The sequence below is a fragment of the Eupeodes corollae genome, chromosome 3 (assembly GCF_945859685.1).
Source record: "Eupeodes corollae chromosome 3, idEupCoro1.1, whole genome shotgun sequence".
Lineage (NCBI taxonomy): Eukaryota > Metazoa > Arthropoda > Insecta > Diptera > Syrphidae > Eupeodes > Eupeodes corollae.
Window position 1 is genome coordinate 130,560,401 of NC_079149.1, and position 26,369 is coordinate 130,586,769.

Here is a 26,369-nt window from a genome sequence, read left to right on the forward strand (position 1 = left end):
TGGAGGTCATAATCCTATACAGTCTCTAGCCCCCAAAGCGTTTGTTTTAAAACAAAAATTATTTAGAACAGGGCGAAATAAGTAAAGTTGTAAAGTCTATTTATAAACCTAGAAAACCTTCACTAAAGGGTGTATTTTTTTACCGATAAGAAACTTTAATTTACCAACACTATTTTAAATGGTGGCCATTTTGTTTCACGTTAAGGAAAAGTGAATTGGGCTCCAAGAGTTTCTGATTTAAAGCTGCTTGACTATTTTGTGGGATATCTTAAGTCGATAGTTAACGCCCACAACCACGAAACAATTGAGTACTTAGATGTAAACCAAAACTGCCTTGTTGTCGGTTTACGGGCACAGGTTTTGGGAAAAGTCTTCGAGAATGGGACCGCCAGATTAGAGCCAGAATCAATTTTGAAATTGTTTTTTCCGGAAATTCATATTTCTAAAAAGTAAATTTCATATCAATTTAAAAATATCGTCTATGTTTCATTCCATTTCCAAAGTTCAATTCCTCCAAAAAAAAACACCCTATCTACCTATGCCTAGACGTGATGGAATGGAAAGGACTAATTTAATATTTTTATTTTTTCCTGTTTGTTTTGTATATCCTTTGGTTGTACTCGTATATCCTTATCTAGCAAAAAATCTGCCTTTCCATTGTCCAAGAAGCAGTAAAAAAAAGGCTTGAGGCTTTTGGAGAACATTAATTATTATGGAAATCTGATTTCATTTCATTCATTTATAAATAAATTTATAAATATTTATTATTGTGTTTGGGTATTTGTTTACTGTTACTTTTGTCCTGTCTTGTCCTGTCCAGTGCAATTAGGTTTTGACCCTTGAACAAGCTGAAATTTGATGATAGAAACTGGCTCAGAAGTTAAAAAACAGTGTTTTTTTAATAATAGGGTAAATTTAAGGAAACAAAATATGCACTTGGGGATACAAAGTTTCAGGGATATAAACCATACAAAATGATTCATAGAAGAATAAATTGTTTTCTCCTAAATCACGGATTGTTTAACTATTTCAATTTCCAACACTTTTGTTTAACAATTTTTTTGAAATAAAATGATCAGTTTTAAAAAGAAACGATAAAAAACTTAAATTTACTATTAACGGGTTAACAGAGTCATTCATGATTTCAAAAAAAACTCATTCGGGTAAAAGAACAACAGAAAAAAGCTGTTAACCCTGTATTGTATAAAGTCTTACGAATTCTTGAACTATTAAGGGTTTTTTAATGAAACATCATGTTTTCAAGCAAAAAATGCTCACTAATTCTTACACATTAAAAAACGGGCCGATTCCGATCCGATTTTTCGTATTTAAAAATAAAATATGTCTTACCTAGAACTAGGATATTCTATGAACACGGCATGATATTACCTCAAAAACACTTTCATACATCGGAGGATGTTTTTTCTGATATCTTGGTTAACTTTTACAGAAATGCAATCGACCATTTTTTGTTTTATAAAAAGAGGCTGGGATGCGACCCACACTGATAACTTCCCATCCCATCTGTCGATTTATCTTGCTTAAAAGTTTGAAGGTTTTCGTGTTGGGTTAAAGAAATTGTCAGTTTGATTATTCTTGAAAATTATAAAACTGCCAACAATATTTTTCATATAAAGAAATTGGTTTGTTTTAAAATCTAGTTTTGTTCAATGGAATTTTAGTCGAAAACTAATTTTTACCAATTTTAGTAGCATTTCTTAAATTTTTACAAAGTGGATGAATGAAATTAATTTGAGAGATATCGAGAATAAAACCTAGTTTTTTTATGAAAAACCGGACTGTTGGAAAAAATTACTGAAAATAGAAAATAATAATAAAAGTTTGAAGACAATTTTTTTAATTTTTTAAAAGCAATTTGAGTCGAAAGAAATTTTTACCAAGTCTTAGTATTGTTTTTTTTTCAATGTTTTTATTTTTTGTAAATTAACGGTCAACTAGATTTTTCTTAAAATTTCACTGAATGTTGACAATAATATTTAAAAAAAAAATAAAGTAGGTTAAAGAAAATATCTCAAAGTTTAATTGTTCCAGTTTTTTTGATTTATAAAAAAACGTTGATTGGTACCCGGCAGTGGACCCTGGTGGACGTGGCCCAAATATGCTGATACCAACCAGTAGCTATGGTTGTCTATTACCATACCTGGCTGTGGTGACGTCTTTATCACTGAAATTAGGCAGTAAAAATACATTTAGACCACGTTTTACTAGTATGCAGGACCTTGGGTTAACTTTTCCTGTTACATATAGCACGTAGTAGCTAGGAGTTCTCGATCCTCCAACCAGGGATTTCACAAGCCAAGGTTCTTAGATGAGAACGACATCTTCTCCAATTTTTGTCAGGCGGAGAAGAAGGGAGGCCAAAGCCGTTTTAGAGTGTTATAGGTTAATCTGTAGTATTTGCAGCATTTTGGCTACAAATAGGCAGATCAACCTCCACCACTGTTAAATCCAGCTCATCTAGATCAGACGAAGAGGAACCTAATAGTTCATTTTCTTCCTCACTGGGAAGAGCTTTGTCGTTTGAGCCATCGGTCTCCATTAGGGATAAACTTTTGACGTTTTCAGGAGAAGATTGTGCTGTGACAGAAGAGGGCCCCACCACATTCTCATTCACATCCAAGGATGGGAGGGTGATGATAGCACTGGGTCTCCCTACTTGCTGCACAGCTTCGGAAGAAGACAGAAGAGGGCTCAGGTAGATCATCAACAACATCTAAGGATGGGAAAGTGATAGAAGCAATGGGACTCCCTACGTCTTGCGACACAGCCTTCGCAGGAAGTTGTGGAGGCTCGCATGAAGCGTCTGCCTCATCTTTTTTACATACGCTGAGCGTGACTGACTCGAAGCCGTACCTTATAACGCCCTTATCTCGCGCCGGAGAAGCCACAGAGTCTTAATTGATTACCATAATCGCACTTCGATAAAGACCCTTTGGCTCCTCCAGTTTCGCAATCTTCCAATCGTGACAAGGGAGGTTCGGGTTGCTGATCCTGATCATTGCACTAATGTCATCTGGACAACAGGGTTCTATTGGGATCCATGCGTGAGCTGCCGGCCTGCAAGGAATATCTTCCTTTGCAACGACCTCGAGTTTTGCGCCTGGCCAGACTTCGCCCAGCATGCCAGCAGCAAGCGTATAGAGATCGCGCGACCTCAGATCGTTACAAGCGATGAGTTTGACATGACATTGATGCCAACCCCAATCGCTTGTTACTGGTGGTTTACCTGGATGCTCTCTCATGACTTTGAGAAAGCCAGCCGAGAGCCCTAGTTTCACCATCTGCCAATGGTCAGAGGTAATCGTGCCATCAATATTGCTCCTATCAATGACCGCAACTATGATCTTTTTAGGCTCTTTAAGTACATCACTAAATGGTTCAGTGAGAGGTGCTCTCGCCATGTTGGGAGTGCTGATGTTCTGCACTTTGGGCTTTTTAGGGATATGAGTGGGCTCCTCCAAAGACCTTTGTCGCTTTGACGTGGAGTCATAGCGACTAGTTTTATCTAGAATGGATTTAGCCCACTCCTGCCTATTTCTAAGGATGGAATTACTTCCATCCCCCAATATTGAATAAGGGGATTTTAGAATCCTCATCGCATAGCGCCGTTGTTTATAGGAGCTCCTAGCAGCATTCTGGAGAGGGTTACTCTCTTTGGTAGTGGAAAGATCATTATTCACGAACTTTCCACTGCCGACCTGAGAAAGCGTTTTCGTGAGTGATACATCCTTTCCCATACCGGAAAATGGGCAGTGACTTGGCACAAGCCCTATACAGTCAAGGAATAAGGAGCCATCAGCCAGCATAGTAGCACAAAGCCGACGTAGGAGGTGGTAAGGATTGGGAAGGGGAGGGGCGAGCGACCTTTATTTTCAGGGCTCTTCTGGAGAAATAACTCCCGAGAATCATTGACCTTACTCAGCTTCTACAACTCGACAAGTTAGACGTTAAGGTAGAAGATTGTACAATGCTGTTTAGATCAGAATTTAATGAACTTATCATATTTTGTCGTTGCAGTTCCACATTCGAAAGTGAGTGATGTGAATCTGAAAACGAATATGAAAAGCTAAGAATACTATCGTCAGCGAAACAATATATTGGATTAGGAGTTGCAGAAAGAAGATTATTAATAAAAATGAGAAAGAGTGTTGGAGATAGAACAGAACCCTGGGGCACACCAGTATTTACTTTTGTTTTTAGACTTGAATCCATCCAATACAACTTGTATTGGTCGATTCGAAAGGTAATTACTAATACAATGAAGCAGGGATTCGTGAAAACCGAAAGCACGCATTTTCGATAAGAGAGCCTGATGCCAAACACTATAAAATGCATTTGAAATATCAAGTGCAATAATCTTACTTTCTCCAAAATGACGCAAAGATTTGGTCAACTGTTCGGTGAGATAAACCATGAGATCACCAGTGATCCTGTTGCTACGAAAGCCGTATTGTCGGTTGTTAAGAAGCATTCAATCTTCGAGATATTTCTTGAGCTGATAACTAATCAGAGTTTCCATGACCTTGGATGTGAGGGATTTAAGTACAATCGGTCGGTAATCGGAACGTAAAGAAGATTCGCCTTTTTTGGGAATATGCTATACAAATGCGGTTTTCCATCCACTCGAAACGAGACCTGAGGAGTAGAACAGATTAAAAAGCTTACGCAGTTGTTTTGCCAGCGTTGAAGAACACCTCTTCAAAACAATAGCGGGGATACCATCCGGACCAGCGGATTTGTGAATGTTGAAATCTTTAAGAGATCTTGCTACAGTACGAGTGGGAAAAAAGATTGGTTCCATAAAATCACTAACTCACTCTATAGTACAGGCGAAGTCATTACACTCACTGGCAGCGTTGAATTATTATCGAACAGCCTAGAAAAGAGATTAGCTTTCTCTTAGGAGCTAACAAATGAAGTGTCATTGACAAATAGCGTAAGAACCGATGAAGAGGAAAAATACATCAGTTTTTATACAAATGACCAAAAATTTTTACTGCTTTTGGGACATTGCAGTATTTTTTTCCGTTATTTGGGTCATGTAAAAATTTGGTCCATCCAATATAGGCGTTGCAGGCCTTCCTGGATTGCTTGAACTTATTCCAGTTGGCTTAAAAACAACTGAAACTAACTTATTTAATTTTCACTAAAGCGTAAAATTACATTTATTTGAGGTCGAAAAATAATGTTGACGAGTTTTCTGTTTTCTTTACTTTTAGTTTTTACTTTTTCTTAAAAATGTGTCTTTTTTAAAGTTTTACACAGTTTTGTGCTATTTACATTTTTTCGTTACATTTTTTGGACTTTTTTATTATAGAATGTTTATGTATAGAGCTCAGAACTTTCTAGAATTTTATTTTATTATTTAAGAAAAATAACCGATTTTTTCAAAAAATCTTTCTGACATTAAGAAATTAAAAAAAAAAATAGCACGGCAGCGCATCACCCTGTCTAAAGCCTTTTTTTACATCGAAAGGTTCTGTTAAGTTGTTTCCAACCTTTATCCATGCTCACCCTGCACAAACAGATGAGCTTGGCAGTGATGCCAAAACTATGGGCATGGCTCTATGCAGCTCGTCCCTGAAGATGCTGTCATATGCGGCCTTGAAATCGATGAAAAGATTGTTGGTGTCGATTTGGTGCTCTTGGGTTTTTTCCAGGATCGGCCGTAATGTAAATATTTGATCAACTGTTGACTTTCCTGGTCTAAAACCACACTGATAAGGTTGTTGACGATTCACATAAACGTTGTTAAATAGAGTGATGCGTCTCATAGTTGTTGCAGTTTAGATTGTCTCCTTTTTTCAGAATCGGGCAAACAATGCTGAGGTTACATTTATCAGGCATGCTTTCTTCAAACCGTATCTTACAGATAAGTTGGTGCATGCTCGCAACCAAATTTTGTCTTCTGTTTTGAAGATCTTGGCATTCAAGGCATTTGCTCCAGCGGCTTTATTAGACTTCAGCTTAGATATGGCAGTCTTTACTTCGTCTAAGTCGGGAGGACGAGATCGTTGGCTTTTTTCGTCTAAGTTGACAGTTGACACATAGATTTTTATATAAACGTTTTTGAGATAATACATTTTGAATCATAAAAATAATTAATTAAAAAATAAAGCAACGTTTTTATGAGTGTCCAATGTACAGAAAATTTCATAAAAATCTGTCAGATCATTCTTGAGAAAATTATAATTTTAGATATTTAAAAAAAATGTATGTTATACCTACTGTTAATTTTAGTTTAAATAAAAAACAGATAATGCGAATTTGCTCAAAACATTAATTTCAAAATTTAGAAAAAATCGACTCTCAAGTACTGGAGACTAAAAGACAAATAGGCTGACGGAATTGTTTAATCATGTTTGATTAAATTATGGAGTTTTGAGCATTGAACGAATGTAAAACTTGCCAAGTAAAAAAATATGCCATTAAAATTATTAATAATAGAATTTCATTCAAAACATGTATTCTTCTGTTTTTCAAACAGTATTTAAAGTCTTCATGGTCAAAAAAGTTGGAAATAAAAATTGGAACCTTAAAAATATTTTTATATTAACTAAAAATTTGTTTTTTCTTTCAGATATGACGTCCAACAATTCAAAAGAACACACGTTCGTTTGAGTAATGTCTGATGCAGCTTATCCTATTTAGCCCTACTTTAAGTTGTGTGGTAAATAAAGGTTGAAAAACATCTCCCTTCCGAACTCGGATACTCATTTTGTACAAGCCTCTTTTGAGTTAAACTTTACACCACCAATGGCTTTCGCTATGGACAATAACAGATGGAAATAACTTGACACTTTGTCCGGCCTATATGGTGTATGCGATAAAACCTCCAATCCAAGCTCCCGTACCTTCTAAAGAGCTATTACCGAAATGTGTGGTCTTGCGTTGTCTTGGTGGAAAATTACACCCATCCTTTTGACAAATTCTAGACGCTTCTGGTTCATGGCCTGCTTCAAGAGATTGCGGTCGATGGTAGAATCAAGCGTCTGGCCATATGGGAGCAGCGCATATTGGATGATTTTCTCCTAATCCCACCAAGCACACAGCAAAACATTTCTGGCCGTCAATCCTGGCTTAGCCACTGTTTGGGAAGATTCACCGGCCTTTGACTACCACCGTTTTTGCTTGATATTGTCGTTTGTGATCCATTTTTCATCGTTGCCAGTCCCCATCCGCTTCAAAAATGGGTAGGGTTCTTTTCAACAGCATTTTGCAGGCATTCCAGAAGGTCCAGAAAGTTTTTTTGTGTCCAATCATGCAGCAACCAACATCAAGCTTTTTTTGTAACCAGCCTCCTGCAGATGGTTTAAAATGGTTTGGTAGCTCGCATCTCCTGGGCGATGTCACTTGACAGATGTTTTCCATCATGTGGTTTTCACCGCCTGTGAATCATTGAAACCATTCCTCCGTGGTTCGAAGTGATAGAGTACCATCCCCCAGAACACAATTAATCTCACTTGACATTTCTCTAAGGTTTGCCTTTAACGAAGGAAAACTTTAAAATAGCGTGAATTTGTCGATAGTAAAATCCATAATTATAATTTTAAATTTCTCATATTTCAAGCTTAAGTAAAATTATAGCTTTGCTCGGACGTTAGTCAAAGTGCTAACAGACTGGGCTTACTTCTTTTTCATACTCATTTATCGTAAAGTTTATCATATCTCTTTAAAATTTTACTACAAGTTCCAACAGAAGCTCAAAGTGGCTTTAAAGTACCTAAATCGCAAGCTTAAACTTAGTATTGTATACTGTATTAAAAATCTGACAATAAATTTCCGTAATACAAAAGGTGTCTTTGCATAATCCCAGAGTGCCACATAAACTTAGATAAAAGAACAAAACTACGCCCGTAGTTAAAGACCGAGTATCACCTTATGTCTATCTTCATAAAACCTTTGATCATCATTAACAAAAGTGAATCAGCAAAAAAAGAACTTAACCCTAATTAATGATAAATACTTACACGAGCATTCTGTTTAAAAGAAACTATATACTCCCCAAATATAATCCAAAACAACATAATCCAACTTGAGCCTTGAGAAACCAGAAACCAAGGTAATATTTTTCATACTACTAACTAAAGTCAGGTACTCATAGAATTTTTGTAAAAATGAAGGGGCGACATTAAATATATTGGCCTACCGATCACTTTCTCTTTCCTTTTCTCACTTTTTGGCTTAAACGAAGCTCTATGAAAAATTCTCATCTCAAGACAAAGATAATAAGGAACCCCTCACCCTCTATAATGGTGCTGACATACTCTCACATTTCCACCGCGGAGCGTCGAGGATGACACCAAAACGCCCGCACTCAAAATATCGCAACCCCACTTAATGTGTACTAACCTTTAAAGTGGCGTCTAAATTACCTGCTTTAATTTAAGTTGACGACTAGCGGAAGTTGGTTGTGCAAATAATGGCTTCCAGACCCACATTAAATGAATTTATCCTATGATGTTGAGGCAAGAATAATATTTAAGGATGCTTCTATATTTATACTAAAGTAGATTCGTTTCTAGCTTTCCTTCTTTCTAGTTTATCCGCACACCCCCCCACCACCCCTCACAACCGCGTTGTCGTCGCATCACACCATCCTAGCCATTAATCTTGTGTGGTGGTCCTGATACCTATATTCTTCGTTGTGTTCTTCTTTATTCTGCGTGGAATTGTTTTAATTTGGAAGCCTAATGAGGTTGAGGTTTTTGTGTGTCGTCCTTGTCGTAGAGTTGTCGTCGACAACTATACTCCATATACCCGCCTGTGATGGCTGCGGAGAAGATGCTAAGGTGCGAATCTCCGAATATAGTGCGGGATATCCCGCTCTAAGGATATTGACTATGATGGTGGAGAAGAAGCAGTAGACATTTGTTATACTTACCATCGGATTTCATCATTCTTGCGCTAAGTACGCTCTGTACAGGGGAATTAGTGTGATGTCCTTTTTTTCGTCCTTATTTTTTTTTTGGCTGTTTTGTCTTAATCTGGATTGTGCAGAGAAGAAAAAAAAACAGACTATAATTTGCCGTGGCGTTTTTGTTCTTCTTCTTCTTTGTCGTCCTTAAATGACGTATATGCGACATTCACCGAAGGTTTGCCTGCTTCGCATATACCGACCGGATTAAAAGTAAATATAAATCAAGGACTTAAGTAGTAATCCATGAAGATGTTCGTTCGTTTGTTATATTTTTTGCTGTTTCATTTTAAGTGAAAGTCTACCTGCTTTGTCTTGAGGTCTTTAAGGACTTTTTCTTCACCTAAATGACTGTTCTAAGGATTCAAGAATTCATTAGACGGCCGCGCGGTCGGTGCACAGTGTGAGACAACAATTTAGTATTCATATCCTAGGCAATGAAAATTCATGAAACTATAAAGGCGCGTCATGTCCACGACCATAGCGGACGTAGCTATATGTAAGTAGTGTTTATCCTTAAAATTCCCTTTAAACAGGGATGATACAAAATTAAGCTTTTTTTGTTCAATTTTGTCAATTCTATTGCGCATTTAAGTGTGTCGCCATTTTTTCCCCGAATGTCCGTGAAAATGTTATATAAAATTTTTGTTCGTTAATTGAATGCGATATTGATATAAATTTTCCAACTGAAAATAATGTTCATCTCAATAAAATTTCAATCTAAAAATAAAATTTTAAAAAAAGGACATTTTTTGTATGTATATAAAATGAAATATTTCCAATAATCCACACTCAATTTAAATGTGTTCACATAAAACACCACACTCACACACATACAGAGATACAATTATTTGCATTAAGGATTAACTATTTGGATTTTGTGATTATTTTTAGTTGGTAAATTCTATTATTTATTTTGGTAACAAAATTTAATTTTGATTTGGGTATCAAACAAATATAAATTTCTAGTTCATAATATTTCGAATCCTTGGAATGGGATTTTGTATATTAACATAACAAAATATATTCTATATGAATGTGTTTATTTTATGGAAAAAGGATTTGTTTTTGTGGATGATTGTTTTTATAGAATATTGTGTAATAGTGGAGGGTCATTTGTAAGTGTTGTTGTATTTGGATAGGAAAGTTTTGTTAACTACTAAATGGGAGCAATCGAAATAAAGTGTAACTATTATTTTGTTGATTTTGTTTTAATTTGCAATTTAGGTTGTTTTAATCGCATTTAAATTGATCAAAATGTATCCTTCTGTTGATTTACATAATATTGGCGCATAATATTAGAATTGAAATAAGGTGTTTAATCAGTTGAATAGTTCTAATGAAATTATAGATATTTTGATATTTTGTATATAAGCAAAAGTGGAAGAAATATATAGTTGGTTACTTGAAAGGGATATTCCAATATAGGGAATTTGAAACTATGTACATTTGACAAATTTTGGGGCTTTTTTGAAAAATAAGAACAGAGATATGAAGCGTTCAACATAAAGTACAAGTGATAAATCATTTTTATGAAATGTCTGCTCTATAGAAATTAATGCGGGCTTAAACCATTTACGGTAGCCATAATCCTAATTATTGCACTCTGGTTGTGTTGAATGCATTCTAGTACTATAATTTAGAACAAAAAACTAAAGAAACTTTAGAATATCAAATTCACGGGAGTCGCAAAAACTTTGCATAATACTGGCCACAATTTTCGGTCCTTAAGACGATACAATTGCAATTTTTACCAATGGAACAAGTACTCACCCTTACTTGAATCTAAAAATTATCATTAAGCTCTTTTGTGGATGAATTTTCAAACTAGGACCGATTCCAATCTAAGAGCGGTCCATGAGCATCTTATGCATGGTGAAAAATTCAACGGTTGAATTTTGTAATAATGGCGGGGAAAAAGTCTATGGCTTCTAGTTTAAAATACTGTATGGTCTAAATTCTGCACAAAACAATTCTGTATGAAAAGAAAATCTGGCTGTTCAAAATTTTAGTTGGTCAAAATTTTATATTTTCAAATACTGTTAATAATCTGTAAATGCAAAAAAGCTTAGTTACAAATTTGAAGAGCCTTACTTCCCGGCCGATCCATTAGCGTCCTGTGATTGTTCAATTTTGTGATAATGGCGGGGTTCACAATATTATAGGTTAAAAATTTTGCAGGTCAAAATTTTACATTTTAAAATACTGTAAATAGCCTGTGAATGTAAAAAAGCTTATTTATAGCATTTTCAATTACAGAATTTTGAAAACAAAATATTTTAGAGAGTAAGGTACATGAAAATGTAATTTTAAAGTGACATTTTTCATGAACATAACAATATTTGGAGTTTTTGTTTTTCTTTAAGAAAGTTTTGATAAGAAGAGTTTACAGATTTTTTAAGTATTAAAATACAGAATTTAAGACACACGGAATCTGAGCATAGAAATAATTTATTCTTATCATAACGAACTCAAAGATCCTGGAGGATGGTTCTTCAAATACAAAACATATCCATAAATAATTCTGCTTCAACCTACAGTTGTGTTCATAAAAATAGCAGTGCTGATCACATTCTATTAGATTGTCAATTATTTCAAGAACGGAAATTCTTTAAAAAAAAATGACATGTTACTGCATCTAACGGTCTTTCTTATACCCTACTTTTCCCGGTAAACACCCATTATTTTAAACTCTCTGGATATAGAGTGTTCATAAAAATAGCAGTGCTTTTGATATTATAATTAAAAAGTGTTAAAAATTGATTTTATATTAATTTTTTGGTTAGTAAATATTTTACTATTTAAAGTTTAAAGTATTTGAACCATACTAGCATATAAAAATTAATAAATATTAGCTCAAAAATAACCAAAACGGTCAAGACACTGCACGGAAGAACTTCGAAAACTGCCTTTGGAGAGAAAAACCTACCAAAATTTTCAAGAGATCCTAGGCTGCTCAGCGAAAATGGTCAGTAACGCCTTAAAATAGCAAAATAAACCTAAAACGTGAGGCTCAAACAGGATGACTACTGAGAGAAAAATTGTTCAGTTAGCAAAACAGAACCCTTCTATAGGCTCTAGGAAAATAAGAAAGGGACTTCAATTATCTGTTAGCGCTGTTACAATATGAAGACGTCTTTTATAAGCGAAGTTACCAGCTCAAAGTCTATGCAAGATATCATTCTTGACGAAAATTCATGTGGCAAAGAAAAATGGAGTTTGTTAAAGCGTACAAAGATTTGTCAAAAGAGAAATGAAGGAATGTTCTGTGAAGCGATGAAAGCAAAGTCGTTCTTTTTAGGTCCAAGGGTCGTCGAGAATATGTGAGTAGACCCTAAAATGCAGCATACTATCCACGGTACACTATAAAAATGGTGAAGCATGGTGGAGCTTGCTTTTCATAATTACGGGGCCAGTCTATTTATCTCATGGGGGATAAAAGGGATGCAACCGAGCATGTGACCATTCTCGAGGAGGTTATGCTGAAGAGAAAATGACGTTGGTTTGAATATACCAACAAGACTATCACCCAAAGCATACGTCAAAAAAGGCAAAATCATGGTTGCGCAGAAGGAATTTTACGTTACGGAGTGGCCCGCTCAATTCCCCAACCTTAATCCCATCGCAAATTTGTGGAGGGATGTTAAGAACGCAGTTCATAAAGCAAAACCCTAGAATTCGAAATAATTGTGGGAAGCAGTGCGTAATTCGTGGAAAGCAATACCAGTCGAAAAGTTTCAGGTTTTAGTAGACTCGATGCCACGTAATTGCGAAGCATTATAAAAAACAATGGTTATGCAACAAAAAAACTAATTGTAAGCTATAATTAATTGTACACTTTGATATTGAAGGCCTTTTTGTTTTATTTTGAGAGCAGTGCTATTTTTATGAACACAACTGTATGTACACCTTAAAATTTAAAAATAAACGGGAAAAGAAAAGATAAAACCTATTTATCTTCAGTAGTATGGATTACAAGTTCTACATTTTTTTTAGGATAAGTTTTTGTGTTCAGGAATCCCTGAGGTATGGGCTGCGTTAACACCGACACCAAAAATATTTCAAGAGTTTCACATCCTACCTTATCTAATCCTTAAACCCTTATAAAGATTGGAAAATCTTTTCAAAAAAAATATAAAACACAGGGAAACTAAATTTTTGAAAAAAAATTCAACCATAATCCGTACATTTGGGAATACTCATCAGTTTACCCTTGAGCAACTGTATACGTACTGTTAAGTATAGGGATTATTTCTTTAGCCACACTAAACGAATTTGGAATGCTTAACCCGACTCACTGTTTCCAACTCATTACGATTACAATGTGCACGCATTCAAAACTAATATGCATCGGCACCTCCTTACTTAACCTGTCCTTTCTTCCTTATTGCTGGCATTGTTTAGTAATTGAAAGGGTATTCATAACCCCATTTTGGTGCGGCCCCAATATAAAAATTGTAATATCGAATTCTGTTGCTATATTATTTTCTTAGTATTTTGTGTCATTAAAGTATCATAAATTTTCATTAAATTATCAATAAAATTCTCTTCCCTTTGACAACTCATTTTATTAAAAGAAGTTATGTATCATTCTTTAATTCTATATTAAACAAATAAAAATTGTCAATAATATCCAAACACACATTATTTAAATTTAAAAAATATAAAGACAATTATAAAAGATCCCGTAAGATAAAGTAAGTTTGAAAACACATTTATCTAAACTTGACGTTTTGATTTATATAGACCCAGAAATGTCACAAATTAACATTCATTTACAATTAATGTGGAACATAATAAAATAAATAAATGGGCCTAGTTATATAAAGCGGCGTGTAGATAACATACATTAAAAATAAAGTATTTGAATTAAAATAAGTTAGCAGTTTTTCAAAATGAATTAGTCATTGAAATAAAAAAATGCAGGTAATATTCCCCTGAGTCTGTACCCTACTCACTTTGTTTTGAAGAAATATTATTATTTAAATAGAAATCTGCTATTGATTCACCAGGCAAGCATAGTTTGTAGCAGGTATTATTTTTGTCATCTCTTTTTACATTCTTTCTTTCTTCCAAAATAAAAAAAAAGAACTTAAGTAAACAATGGGACTTGTTGCGTAGTTGGTTCTTTTTATCCACGATCACCCATACAACTAATTAAAGAGGACCACTCCCATTTCTTTTAATCTGTTTAGTATGTATGCAATAAAGAAGTAGAAAATAAAAAAAAAACAAATCGAAGACACGCGCAGCTAAACACATTTATAACAACAACTGCTCTTTTTCTTTTTTCCAGAGTCGTCGCCTCAAGGAGTACTGTATGTAATACCAAAATCGGATTAAAGAAGTTTGAAGAAGGTATAATTTTTGTTTAACTTCATCTTTTTTAGGCTTGAAAAGTTTTGACATTGTTTAAAAATGTAAACATTAAATATATTTTCAAAAATTCCACTGTTAGAAAAAGTTGTTGTAATATTTTCCTTAGTCTGAAATTAAAAGAATTTTATACATTTTTTTTTTAAAGAATTCTTAAGAAACTATATATGACTCACCTGGCAACCATGCTGAGAAGTAAGTACTTTTTTCGCCATCTGTTAAGCACATCTTTCTTAAAGTTCATTTCTTATATGAAACAAATTAATCCAGTGTTCATCTTTATGTATTTTTTAAAAATACAACTGCGATCGGCAAACAGTAATTTTACAAACTACACACACTTTCTTCAATTTCTTTAAGTATTAAGGAGAAATAATGTAAACCATGTTTGAAGAAAAGAAAGAGTAAAACAAAACAAAATCAAATATCACCCTTGTTTGGCTGCATGATCGCCTGATACACGAAATTGAAAAGAATTGCCATCTCACAAGTTATTCGTTTAAAAATGGGCATACTCATAAATTAAGAAAAACAAATGCTTTTGATATACTAGGCGATCATACTTTGTAGTAGAATATTTCTTTTGCCATGTTTTCTTGCTTTAATTCTTAATATTCGACACAACTTCCAAAGAAACAAAAATTTTAGCAATGTCAATAAAGAAGGAAAAGAACAGAAACAGAGAGAAAATATGACGAATTGCGAAAATACAAAAACTCCTTCTTTCTCTGCATGATCGCCTAATGATCTTATGGCCTTTTTAGTTCAACAAGATTCATTTAGGCCTTCACTCAATTTGATTTGATGTACCAGGCGATCATGCCGCCAAAGAAGGTGCAACTTATTTTTCTTGTTTTTGTTCTTTTTGAAATTTGTTTTTCTTTTTACTTGCTTACACTTCCACAAATTGAGAAGAGTGGTTGTTGCCAAATCCTACAGTAGTGTTGGTGATCGTGTTTGTAGAAACTAACACAACGAGCGTATTTCTTATCTTTGTTTTGATTTCCCTTAGTAGTATGTATGAAAGACAAAATGTGGACCACAAAACAAAAAGTGGAAAAGAATACCTACTAGGCATCATGATCGCCTGATGCTTAGCACCTGTTATGTAAATTTGGTCACAGTGCTGTGGGGATAAGAAGTTTTATTGAGAATCATAATCTATAGAATAAAAACAATTCACTCTTTAAAAAGGAGTGAGATATTTGGCAAGGAAAGAAGCAAGGAATTTGTTTGTTTAATATAAAAAGATAATAGACTAGGAATAGGAAAAAGGCATGTTAAAAAAAGCAGACACAGTAGAATACAAAAATAGCACTTTTAAAAGAATTGAATCTTTCAAAAATAAAATGAAATTAGTAAGTAAAGTTTTATTTACTTTTAGTTTTATTGATATTTTTATAAATTGAAGTGTTATTTAATTATTACAACCAAAGTGAGGAGAAAATAATAAAAATATGATGTAGATGTAGGTACGTATTTGTTAAATTGTTTTCTTATATTCGACATGTTTTGGTGCTAGATAAGGTAGAAATGGGCAAAAGCTTCTATGTTTGCTACAGATAATAAAGATTTTAACCTACTAGCTTCAGTTAAAAAGAAATAAATGTTATAAATTAAATTAATTATCATAGTTTTATTTTTTAAATTTTGAAGTATAAATATTAACTTCTATACTGCATAATTAATTTGTATAATAATGTACGTTCTTTTGTATTTCTTTCTTTAGGACGAGGAAGTCATTTATTGATGAGATTGATGTCAAGTGGTTCAGCATCAATGACGAGTTTTTAAACCAAGTGATTACGGTGTCGTAGTATCTAGATGGCATGTCTACCAGATCAATAGCATTTGTCATTTGGAATCTGAATGAGCAATATATCCGTTCATATTGTAATAACTTCAAAGTTAGATTTTGTTTTTCAAAACTTCAATTACATCTAGCTCTAAGGAATCCAGATAAAACTAATCAGCAAAGGTGGAAAATCTTTAAACTTTGATGAAAATGCCATCAAGTCACTGGAACTGGTCTGAAGAATCTTAAATCATATTGTTTCAGTATTCGCCTTCAGTCTGGTATTCTAAAAGAGAAAAATGCGTTACTAAATAATTGTATATATTTTTAAAATTTGTATGGTTTCAATTCTATATATGTAGTTATTTAAAATTATTGGGATGAAATTTGCTTTCGGTATGAGGTGTCCCTGACTTATTGACAAGCAGCTTAAACAAACATTCCGTAAGACTTATAACCTAGCTAAGCTCATCCTTAAACCGTTCATCATAAAAGAAAAACTCATCCCAAAAATATGCAATATATTAAAAGTAGCTCGAAAGAAAAAATGGTTTGTGTAATTGATTACTTTGTTTAAATACACAAACCATTTCCTTTGATTTACAATAATTTTTCCCAGTATTTCAAATATTTTTGAAGTTCACTGCCCGAGTATAATAGAAGGACATTTCCACTAAAGACCCAGTGAAAAGCCAAAAATTAGTATAAATTCTAAATTTTTACTGTAAATCATTTTAGGTATTCGTGTTATTTTTAAATGAACACCTTTAATTGAATGCTATGGTAGAATAACACAAGGAAAAAATACAGTTTCTACTTCATTTCATTCAAGTTAAGAGAATCTTAAGAAGCTTATCTTCATCTTTTAATGCATAGTTCTTTTACCAAATCTTTGATTTAATCTTCCTTATCTATTTTAACATTAATTTAATATGATTTTCGAAAGTTGTCAACTACTAAAATTACATGGAACTAAAAATCTTAAAAAAAAGTTTAATGGATTACATTTCTGCGTTAACACCGACTCCAAAAATATTCTGAGAGTTTCACATCCTAGCTTATCTTTTCCATAAGGAATGGAATAACTCTTCAAAAAAAATATAAACCACCGGAAAACTAAATTTTCGAAAAACAATTCAACCATAATCCGTACATTTAGGAGTATTCATCATATACCCTTGAGCCAAACTCCATACGTACTGTTTAGTATAGACATTATTCCTTTAGCCACACTACACGTTTGAGGAACGATTTACAAGGCTCAATATTTGTCACTCAATACGAGTACAATGTGTACGCATTCTAAAAAAATGTGCATTGGCACCTCCTTTCTTATCCTGTCCTCCCTTCCTAATTGCTGGCATTGTTAATCCATTGTAAGGGTATTTATAACCCTCCTTTGTGCGCGCTCAATATACAAAATTGAACAATCAAATTTTGTTGCTATATTATTTTCTTAGTATTTTATGTTTTTATCATAATAGTAAGTAGAAACGTTCATTTAATTATTATTAATAAACTTCTCTTCCTTTTGACACCTTATTGTTTTAAAATCGATTCACTGTGAGAGCTGTAAAAGGGATACTCACTAACAAAATAATATATATCATTTTTTAATTTTGTATTAAACAAATACAAATTGTCAATGATATCAAAACACACATTCTTTTATTTAAATTTAAAAAATATATAGACATTTATAAAAGATTCCGAATAAAGTAAGTACACACATTTCCAAAGACATTTATCTAAATTTGACGTTTTGGATTCCATAGAACCAGAAATTTCAAATAATAACATTCATTTTCAATTAATGTGGAACCTAATAAAATAAACAAATCTAATAAAATAAATAAATGTGCCTAGTTATCAAAAGTGAATCGAAGATAACATAAGAAAAGACTAAATATGTCTCCAAATAAAGTATTTAAATTAAAATAAGTTAAGTTTCAAAAAGGATTAGTCATTGAAATAAGAAATGCTTGTAATGTTCCCCTGAGTCTGTACTCTACCGGTTTCATCGTACTTTGAAGAAATATTCTTATTTAAACTGAAATTTGCTATTGATCTACCAGGCAAGCATGGTTTGTAGTAGGTATTATTTTTGTCATCTCTTTTTGCATTCTGTCTAGAAAACTAAAGTAAACAATGCAAGTTGCTGCGTAGTTGGTTTTTTCTATCCTACAATCACGATCTCACCCATACTTCTGTTTAAAGAGTGTCTTCTCCTCCCAGTAGGAAATTTGCTCACCAATGAAAATTTTGTGTGAAATCGCCAAGGAAATCAGCTACTCGAATCATTGAGGAATAGCATGCAATGAAATCTTTACTGAAAGGCATTGCGTTTTTCCTATGAATATACAATCCACCCTATCTTTTTCCTTGTAAAATATTTCATTCACGATATTAAGCACGAGATGGGTGTTTTGTGTTTGTTTATATTTGCCTTTTTCTTCTCTACCTGCCACTGAATAATACGGAGATTGGCTTTAGTTTTAGAATTTCAATGCTCGGGTTTTTAACATATAATAAAAAATTGCATATCCCGGTCGGCAGCCTGGTTTGCTTCAAGAAACAAAGTTATTTCCAACAACAACGACCGACGGTGATGGCGACGGATGGTTGAAGTATTGCAATCAGCGTTACCACTTTACTTCAATTGAAGTAGATCTACTTCTTTTTTTCAAATAAATTTAAAATCTACTTCCTAATTCGCACCATCATCGAAATATTGAAATCTACTTCATTTTCAATATCTGGTTGTTTTAGCTTCTTCAATTTTAATAAAAATAGACTGAATCTACTCTTTTTTTCTCTCACTCTTGTACGTAGTCTTAAAACTTTCTAGAGAATTAAAAATCGCTTGAGTATTTGCATTTGCAGTGAATATGTATATTGTTTTTTTCTGTTTGTTAATGTTTAAAGTTGGACCCTAGTCTTATTTTGGATTTGATTGTTTGTTTTCAATATGAAAAGATATTTTCACTTTTTTCCTAAAACCTACTTACACTTTTTTTTGAGAAGTGGTAACGCTGATTGCAATGTTCGGATTTTTTACATATCGTAAAAACTTCGATTCGCGATCCTCAGCCTGGTTTGCTTAGAAACAAAGTTATTTCCAACAACAACGCACAGTGTTCGGGGTAAGTGATTTTTTTATAAAAGCATTGTTGTTTTTTCGAGAAACAGTTTTCCAGTTGAATTCCATTGTTCATAGTGTCAACAAGTGAGTAAAGCTTAAAATTATTAAAAAGAGTTTAGAAAATAAATTATAAGCGTAAAAAAGTGAATATTTAGGTAAATTGGTAGGTAATTGTGTTCAAATGGACAAGGAAAATATCCAGGTAATTTTATTTAAATTACAAATCCCTTTCTACAATTATCTACTCCTATTTTTTTGCTCTTTTTCTAAAGGCTTCCGGATCTAAACAGTCGGCAATGGACTCCATTGAATTTTCACCCACAAAGCAGCCAAGGCGGATTTTTAAGAAGTAATAATTATAACTATTATTATTTTATTAAATGAAATTTCTATATATCTGCTTTACATTTTGTATAGAATCAACAAGAAATGATAGACGAAATGAGGGCGGACATTAAACGTTTGTGTGTCACCACGGAGCAGCTTAAAAAATGGGATCTGTACATTGGCAGCATTTTTTTCAATAAAATCATAAAAATTTACATGACTGTTTTTTTGTTTAAATATTTGTATCCAAAGATTTAGGTATGAGTAAAAAATAATTCGATAATAAAACATGATTGACTTTATTTATGCACATTCACGAAATTTTTCACCAGGTCAATTTGCATTAGTGAATGAGTTACATTGGCTTCCCTAAGGAAACCACTGGTCAATATTCATTTATGAAAAAGGCGTTCAATTTTGCAAAGTGAATTCCTTGGTGAACATTCATCACATTTTTCACCAATGTAAAGTACACAAGTATATCAGCAACTCCACTAACCCAGTGATTTCCCCGGTGTGAATTCGCGGTATTTTTCATCAACTACAATTCACTTTGGAATACACCAAATGTACTTGCTTGGTGATTTCCTCACTGAACAGTCACCATGAAATTCACAACTTGGTGAACGCCAATCCAATCCCCATGTTAATTTCACTGATGTTTTCACCATGTTTTCATGGGGTGTAGCTTCCATTCACCAAGGAATAAGTTGGTGATTCACAGATGAATTTTTTGAAATTTCCTACTGGGCTATTTCTTTTAATCTGTTTTGCATGTATGCAATAAAGAAGGAGAAAATCAGAAACAAAAACACAGCAAGTACACACACAGCTAAACACATTTATAAATTTATAATACGAAATGCTAAACAAGACGGAACAAAAAAGAAATTATTGCTCTTCTTTTTTTTCCAGAGTCGTCGCCCAAGGAGTACATTATGTATTACCAAAATCGTATTAAAGAAGTTTAAAGAATATTAAAGAAGGTATAATTTTTGTTTAACTTTATCTTTCGTTTGTAGGATTGAAAAGTTTTGACATTCTTTAAAAAATGTAAACATTAAATACATTTTTAAAAAGTCAACTGTTAGGAAAAGTGGTTGCAATATTTTCCTTAGTCTGAAAATACTCTTTAGAATTGTTAACAATTTTTGTAAAGAAGAAATTATATCTGACTCACCTGGCAACCGTGCTGAGAAGTAAGTACTATTTTCGTCATCTGTTAAGCACATCTTTCTTGAACTTTTTTTCTTTTGAATGAATCCAGTGTATGTTTTGAAAATACAACTACGATCGTCAAACAGTAATTTTACAAGCTACACACACTTTCTTCAATTTCTTTAAGTATGAAGGATAAATAATATTTAATCATGTTTGTAACGAAGTAAAAAGAAAAACAAAACAAATATCACCTCTGTTTGGCTGCATGATCGCCTGGTACACGAAATTGAAAAGAATTGCCATCTCACCGTTGAAAAATGGGCATCATTCTAATAATTAAGAAAAGCAAGTACTTTTGATGTACCAGGCGATCATACTTTGTAGTAGGATTATTCCTTTTGCCTTCCTTCTTGCTTTAATTCTTAATATTTGTCACGACTTCCTAAGAGAGAAACAAAAATAAAAATGTTAACAATGTCAATAAAGAAGGAAAAGAACAGAAGCAGAGAGAGAGAAAATATGACAAAATGCGAAAATACAAAAAATACTTCTTTCTCAGCATGATCGCCTAATGAATTTATGGCCTTTTTAGTTTAACAAGATCATTTAGGCGTCCACTCAATTTGATTTGATGTACCAGGCGATCATGCCTCCAAGGAGAGTGCAACTGTATTTTTTTTGTTTCGTCTTGCATTTCTTTTTAATAATTTTTTATTTTTGAATTTTGTTTCTCCTTTCACTTACACTACAAAAAAATGTAGGAGAGTGGGCGAAGCCAAATCCTACAGTAGTGTTGGTGATCGTTTATTGTAGAAACTAATACAAAAAGCGTATTTATCTTTGTCTTGATTTCCTATGAAAGTATTTATGAAAGACGAAATATGGACTACAAAACAAAAAGGGGAAAAGAATGCCTGCTACACATCATGATCGCCTGATACTAAGCTCTAGCTAAGTGAATTTGGTCGGAGTGCAGTGTGGTGAACATAAGAATTTTTGGTAAGAATCGTTATCTCTACAATACAAAGAAATCACTTCTTAACAGAAGAAAAGAAAGAGGCAAGTGTTTTTTTGTTTTATGTCAGAATATAAAAAAAGAGAAGAAGGAGAAACGTATTGAAAGGCAGGAGAATTCAGACTCAGTAGAATACAAACAATGCACATTTCAAATTTTTGAATCTTCCAAATATAACAAGAAATTGATTAGTTAAATTTAAGTTAACTTAAATTTGTTGAGATTTTTTTATATTTTTGGATTGTTATTAAATAATTACAACTGAAGTGAGGAGAAACTTAAAAAAAAAATATGATGTGGTTATAGGTACGCATTTGTTGAACTGTTTTCTTACATTCCACACATTGGTTGTAGATCATGTAGAAATGGTCAGTGACTTCTACGCTTGCTATAGATGATAAGGATTTTTACTTACTACTTCAGATTTTGTGTACCAAATTTAAAAAGAAATAAATGTTTTCATTATCATTGTTTTATTGGTATAAATTTTGATATATGAATAAAAACTAGCAACTGCATAATTAATGTGTACAATAATGTACGTTCTTTTTCTTCATTTCTTTAGGACGAGGAAGTCATTGATTGAGATTGATGTTAAGTGGTTCAGCATCAAAGACGAGTTGGTTACCCAAGTGATTACGGTGTCGTATTATCTAGCTGGCATTTCTTCCAGGTCAATAGCATTTGAGATTTGGAATCTGAATGAGTTAACAATCCGTTCATATTTTGATTACAAACAGATTAGATTTCGATACAAAAGTTCAAATAACGACACGTTCTTATTCATCAAGATGGAACTAACCAGCAAGGTTGACAAATCTATCCACATTTATGAGAACACCATTAAGTCATTACAGCTGGTCTGAGGAATTTTAAGTCACTTTGTTCCAGCAGTCTTCTTCAGTCTGGTATTCTAAAAAAGAAAAATAAAACCTTTTGTAAAATGCGTTAATAAATAAATGTTTTTTCAAAATGTGTATGGTTTCAATTTAATATACAAATGTATGTAATTTTTTGCAGATGAGTTTACTTTTCCGGTATGAGATGTGCCTAGGGTACGGACTGCATTCAAACAACCTACGAACACATTCCGTAAGGTTGATAACCCGGCTTAGCTTATTCTTGAACCACTCATCATGACAAACTCATCCCAAAAATATGCAATATATGACAATTAGTGCGACAACAGAAATGGTTTGTGCATTTGATTACTTTGTTTAAATACACAAACCATTTACTTTGATTTATAATAATTTTTCCCAGTATTTTAAATATTTTCAAAATTCACTGCCAGAGTATAGTAGAAAGTCATTTTAGCAAAAAGTCCTGTAAAGTGCCAAAAATTGGTGAAAATTCAATTTTAACTGTAAATGATTTGGAAGCTATAGCAAAGTAACACAGGGAAAAAATAAAGTTTTACCTCATTTAATTCAAGTTAAGAGTTATTTTATGTATCAAACAAATCTTGAGAAGCTTATCTTCGAGTTTTAAAGCCTAATTCTCTTAACAAAATCTTTGATTCAATCTTTCTAATATATTTTATCGGTAATTTAATATAATTTTCCAAAGTGGTCCCTTACTAAAATAACTTCCAACTAAAAATCTTAAAAAAATTACTTTAATGGATTACATTTCTTATAAGCTGCGTTGCGTAACTTTGTAAAATTCAAAACTATATCAATAAACTTCTTCGCTATATGTATCTCTGTTGATGGTCTTTAGTTTACTTCTTCTTGGTTCTTGGTTCTTCTTCTACTTCTTCTTCTTTTTATTCTTGTTCTTGTTACATTTTTGAATTATGCTCAATGAAGTGCTTCACTCAGAAGAGTTCAGTTGTATCTATTAACTTTTAAAACAAACTTTATCCTGTTCCATTGTTGTTTGCATTTCAATCTCCAAGCACTCGTTTTAATTATGTTCCTTTACCCCATTCCCCATTGCAGGCAGAGATGATGGCATTGGCGTCGCTTGCTATCTTCAAATATAGAAAACGTTCCCAACCGTCCTTTCACATTGCAAAGAAGAACAACCCGTCCCAGAACAACAATCTATTCTAGTTAATCTTAACAATGCAATCCACTAATTATATGAATTTCTATTCAACTGAAGCCATCGCACTCTTACCCCAGCCCAACTTGGTTCAACTCAGCTCAACTCCACTCTTTTGCTCTTGACTTGTTGTTTTTAGAAAACTATACACCTAGCCTCAAAGTCCACCCTCTTTGAGTGCGCTGGCCACGCTGTTCCTTTTGACAACATAAATGAAAACTACAGAAAAATGCAAATTATACCCTGGTTATCTTATTCAGCTATTGCTCTAACTCTTCCCCCACCCCCTCTTCCCCCGGAGGAACATGCAGCTAAAATGGTAAATTATTTAGTTATACTACACTTAGCCATCACACAGAGGGTATAACGCGAACAGCGAACAACGAACAGAAGACCCCAAGGACCGTTTCTAAAATAAACTTCGGTTCATTGCTGCAAAGGGTATGTAGGTGGCGCTGGCAGTGGTAGAAGATATCTGTAGTTTTGGAGCTATTGTTTAGCCTTCAGAAGAGAGAGGCCAACAAAACAGCTCTAATGTCAGCTCAGCCCAAAAGAGATACCGAATATCATAGTTAAGCACCTCGCCTTCTTCCTCAAACCCGATAGTACCGAAATAAATTCCCTTGATTTACGACGCGCACCAAACATCATTATTATGCATTCCTTAGCCGGGCGGGCTATGTTGTTCCAAAGGAGTCAGTATCACGATAATGGCAAAGCGAAAGCGGCCACCACGACCACGCTAAGGCTCAGCTCACAAAACTGAAAGTCGATGCAATGGGTGAAGTTTGGCGGAGGTCATGACCATAGAATTAGGGACACACATTCACAGACCAAAGATTTGCATATTTGCAAGGAGCAGCACAAACTTTTCTGAGAGCACAAACGGAATATAAGTGGGCCGAGTGAATAATTTGGACGAGCGATGGTATGTTTGTTAGTTTTTGTGAAGAATGACGTTGGATGGCGCCCAACACCAGTCCCAGTATCATTCATGAGTTCTATATCTGTACGAGAAGCCTGGGTTTGGGTTGGTGCTGGAATCGCTGCGTGACAGAGATTCAATGCAACTGATGAACGGAGGAATGGTTATTAAAATCTTTCTCTGCACACTTGGCATATTCGACTGACTCTCTGTGTGGATCGGAGGGCTTACAAGTGGTATATATGAAGCAGTGGATCTAAAAATATCCTTCGAGAGTGTTTTACTGTGTGTGTGTGTGTTTGTGCTAGAGTGTTTGAAAATATTTGTGCACAACACTATGTTGCTTTCTGCAGTGATCAAAGTTGCTTCGTTTATGCAAATCGCTTTGAATTTAGATTTCTATCCAGTATCCTGATTCTCAAGCCAGAGCTGGAGCATCAACAACGAATCGGTATGGCATAGGTACCTACTACTTATATCCTTATAGTATATATGGCATGGTGTGTATCGGAAGAATGGAATTCCAAAAGTTATCCTCTGCATCCAGGAATGTTGCTCTATTAAGTGGATTTTATTTTATTTCCAATGCTGGAGCACTGGAGAACAGCTAAAATTGGGTTGAGAATACGTCGTCGCCGTCACCGTCGCTCGTCGTCCTTTTTAGTTCGTCGTTCATCGGAGTTTTCGTCCTCGTCGTCGTTCGAGTGGATATGTTCAAAGAGTACATACGGGTTTATAACCAAACACGAAACTAGAATGCATTCGAGTGGATTTCATTGAATAATGCTGCATTGTGGTGACACTATTTAGCATCAGACATACATTGCTTATGCATTGACAATAAATATGGAATAATAATGAAGCAAATGAGGGATTTATATTGTAACAATGCACCGCAAGGATCCATGCATATACCTTTTTAGTTGAATCGTATTAAGACCTTATAATACGATACTTATGTGAAGCTAAAATAAGTTGTAAGTTCTTTTCTTTTGTGGTTTGGAGTTCTTAAAACAATAAATTGTAATTGAATTGAGTGTGGAGTAATTTGATTTTGAAGTTGTGGTAGGTAGAATTTCAAAAAAGGACATCAAAGGAGGTTTTTTAACATTTGAATGCAAATCACGCAGTGAAATTGTATCGTAGGAGAAAGTTTATTTTTAGAAAACGTTTAAAAGCTAACATGCTGTCGTCTAGAAAGGACATACAACACAACGTCTTGGTCAAAATGTCACAATCGACAGACGTTACTTTGAGGTAGTCAAGGACTTCGTCTACCTAGGCTCCGCTGTAAACGCAGAAAACAACACCAGCGCTGAGATCAAACGCAGAATAACTCTAGTTCACACAGGACTGTAGCGCCACCTTAAGTAAGTAAGGAAGTAAGTTTAAAAGCTAAAGACCCAAGGTAATAACTTTGGTGATATAGAAAAAATGTGGGCTAACAAGAAATATGAACTTTATGTAACCGGTTTTGCCACTTTGCCAGGTTTTTGCTCTTCTTCTGTGTGGTTTAAAAGATAACAACATTTAGTTAATATTTACAAACTTGATGTTTTTATGAAAAGAGCTCGGTAAGAGCTTGGGGCAGGGATTCAATGGGAATTTTTCGATAGGATTTGGTTGCATATGGGTGATTTA

At 33.8% G+C, this 26,369-nt stretch overlaps 1 protein-coding gene across 1 annotated transcript; it reads right to left on the reverse strand.

The window, feature by feature from the left end:
* Nucleotides 1-2,915: 2,915 nt before the first annotated feature.
* On the reverse strand, nt 2,916-3,827 carry LOC129950805 (uncharacterized). The gene has a single exon (XM_056062724.1). The coding sequence runs from the start codon at nt 3,825-3,827 to the stop codon at nt 2,916-2,918; it is 912 nt and encodes a 303-aa protein (XP_055918699.1).
* Nucleotides 3,828-26,369: the final 22,542 nt, after the last annotated feature.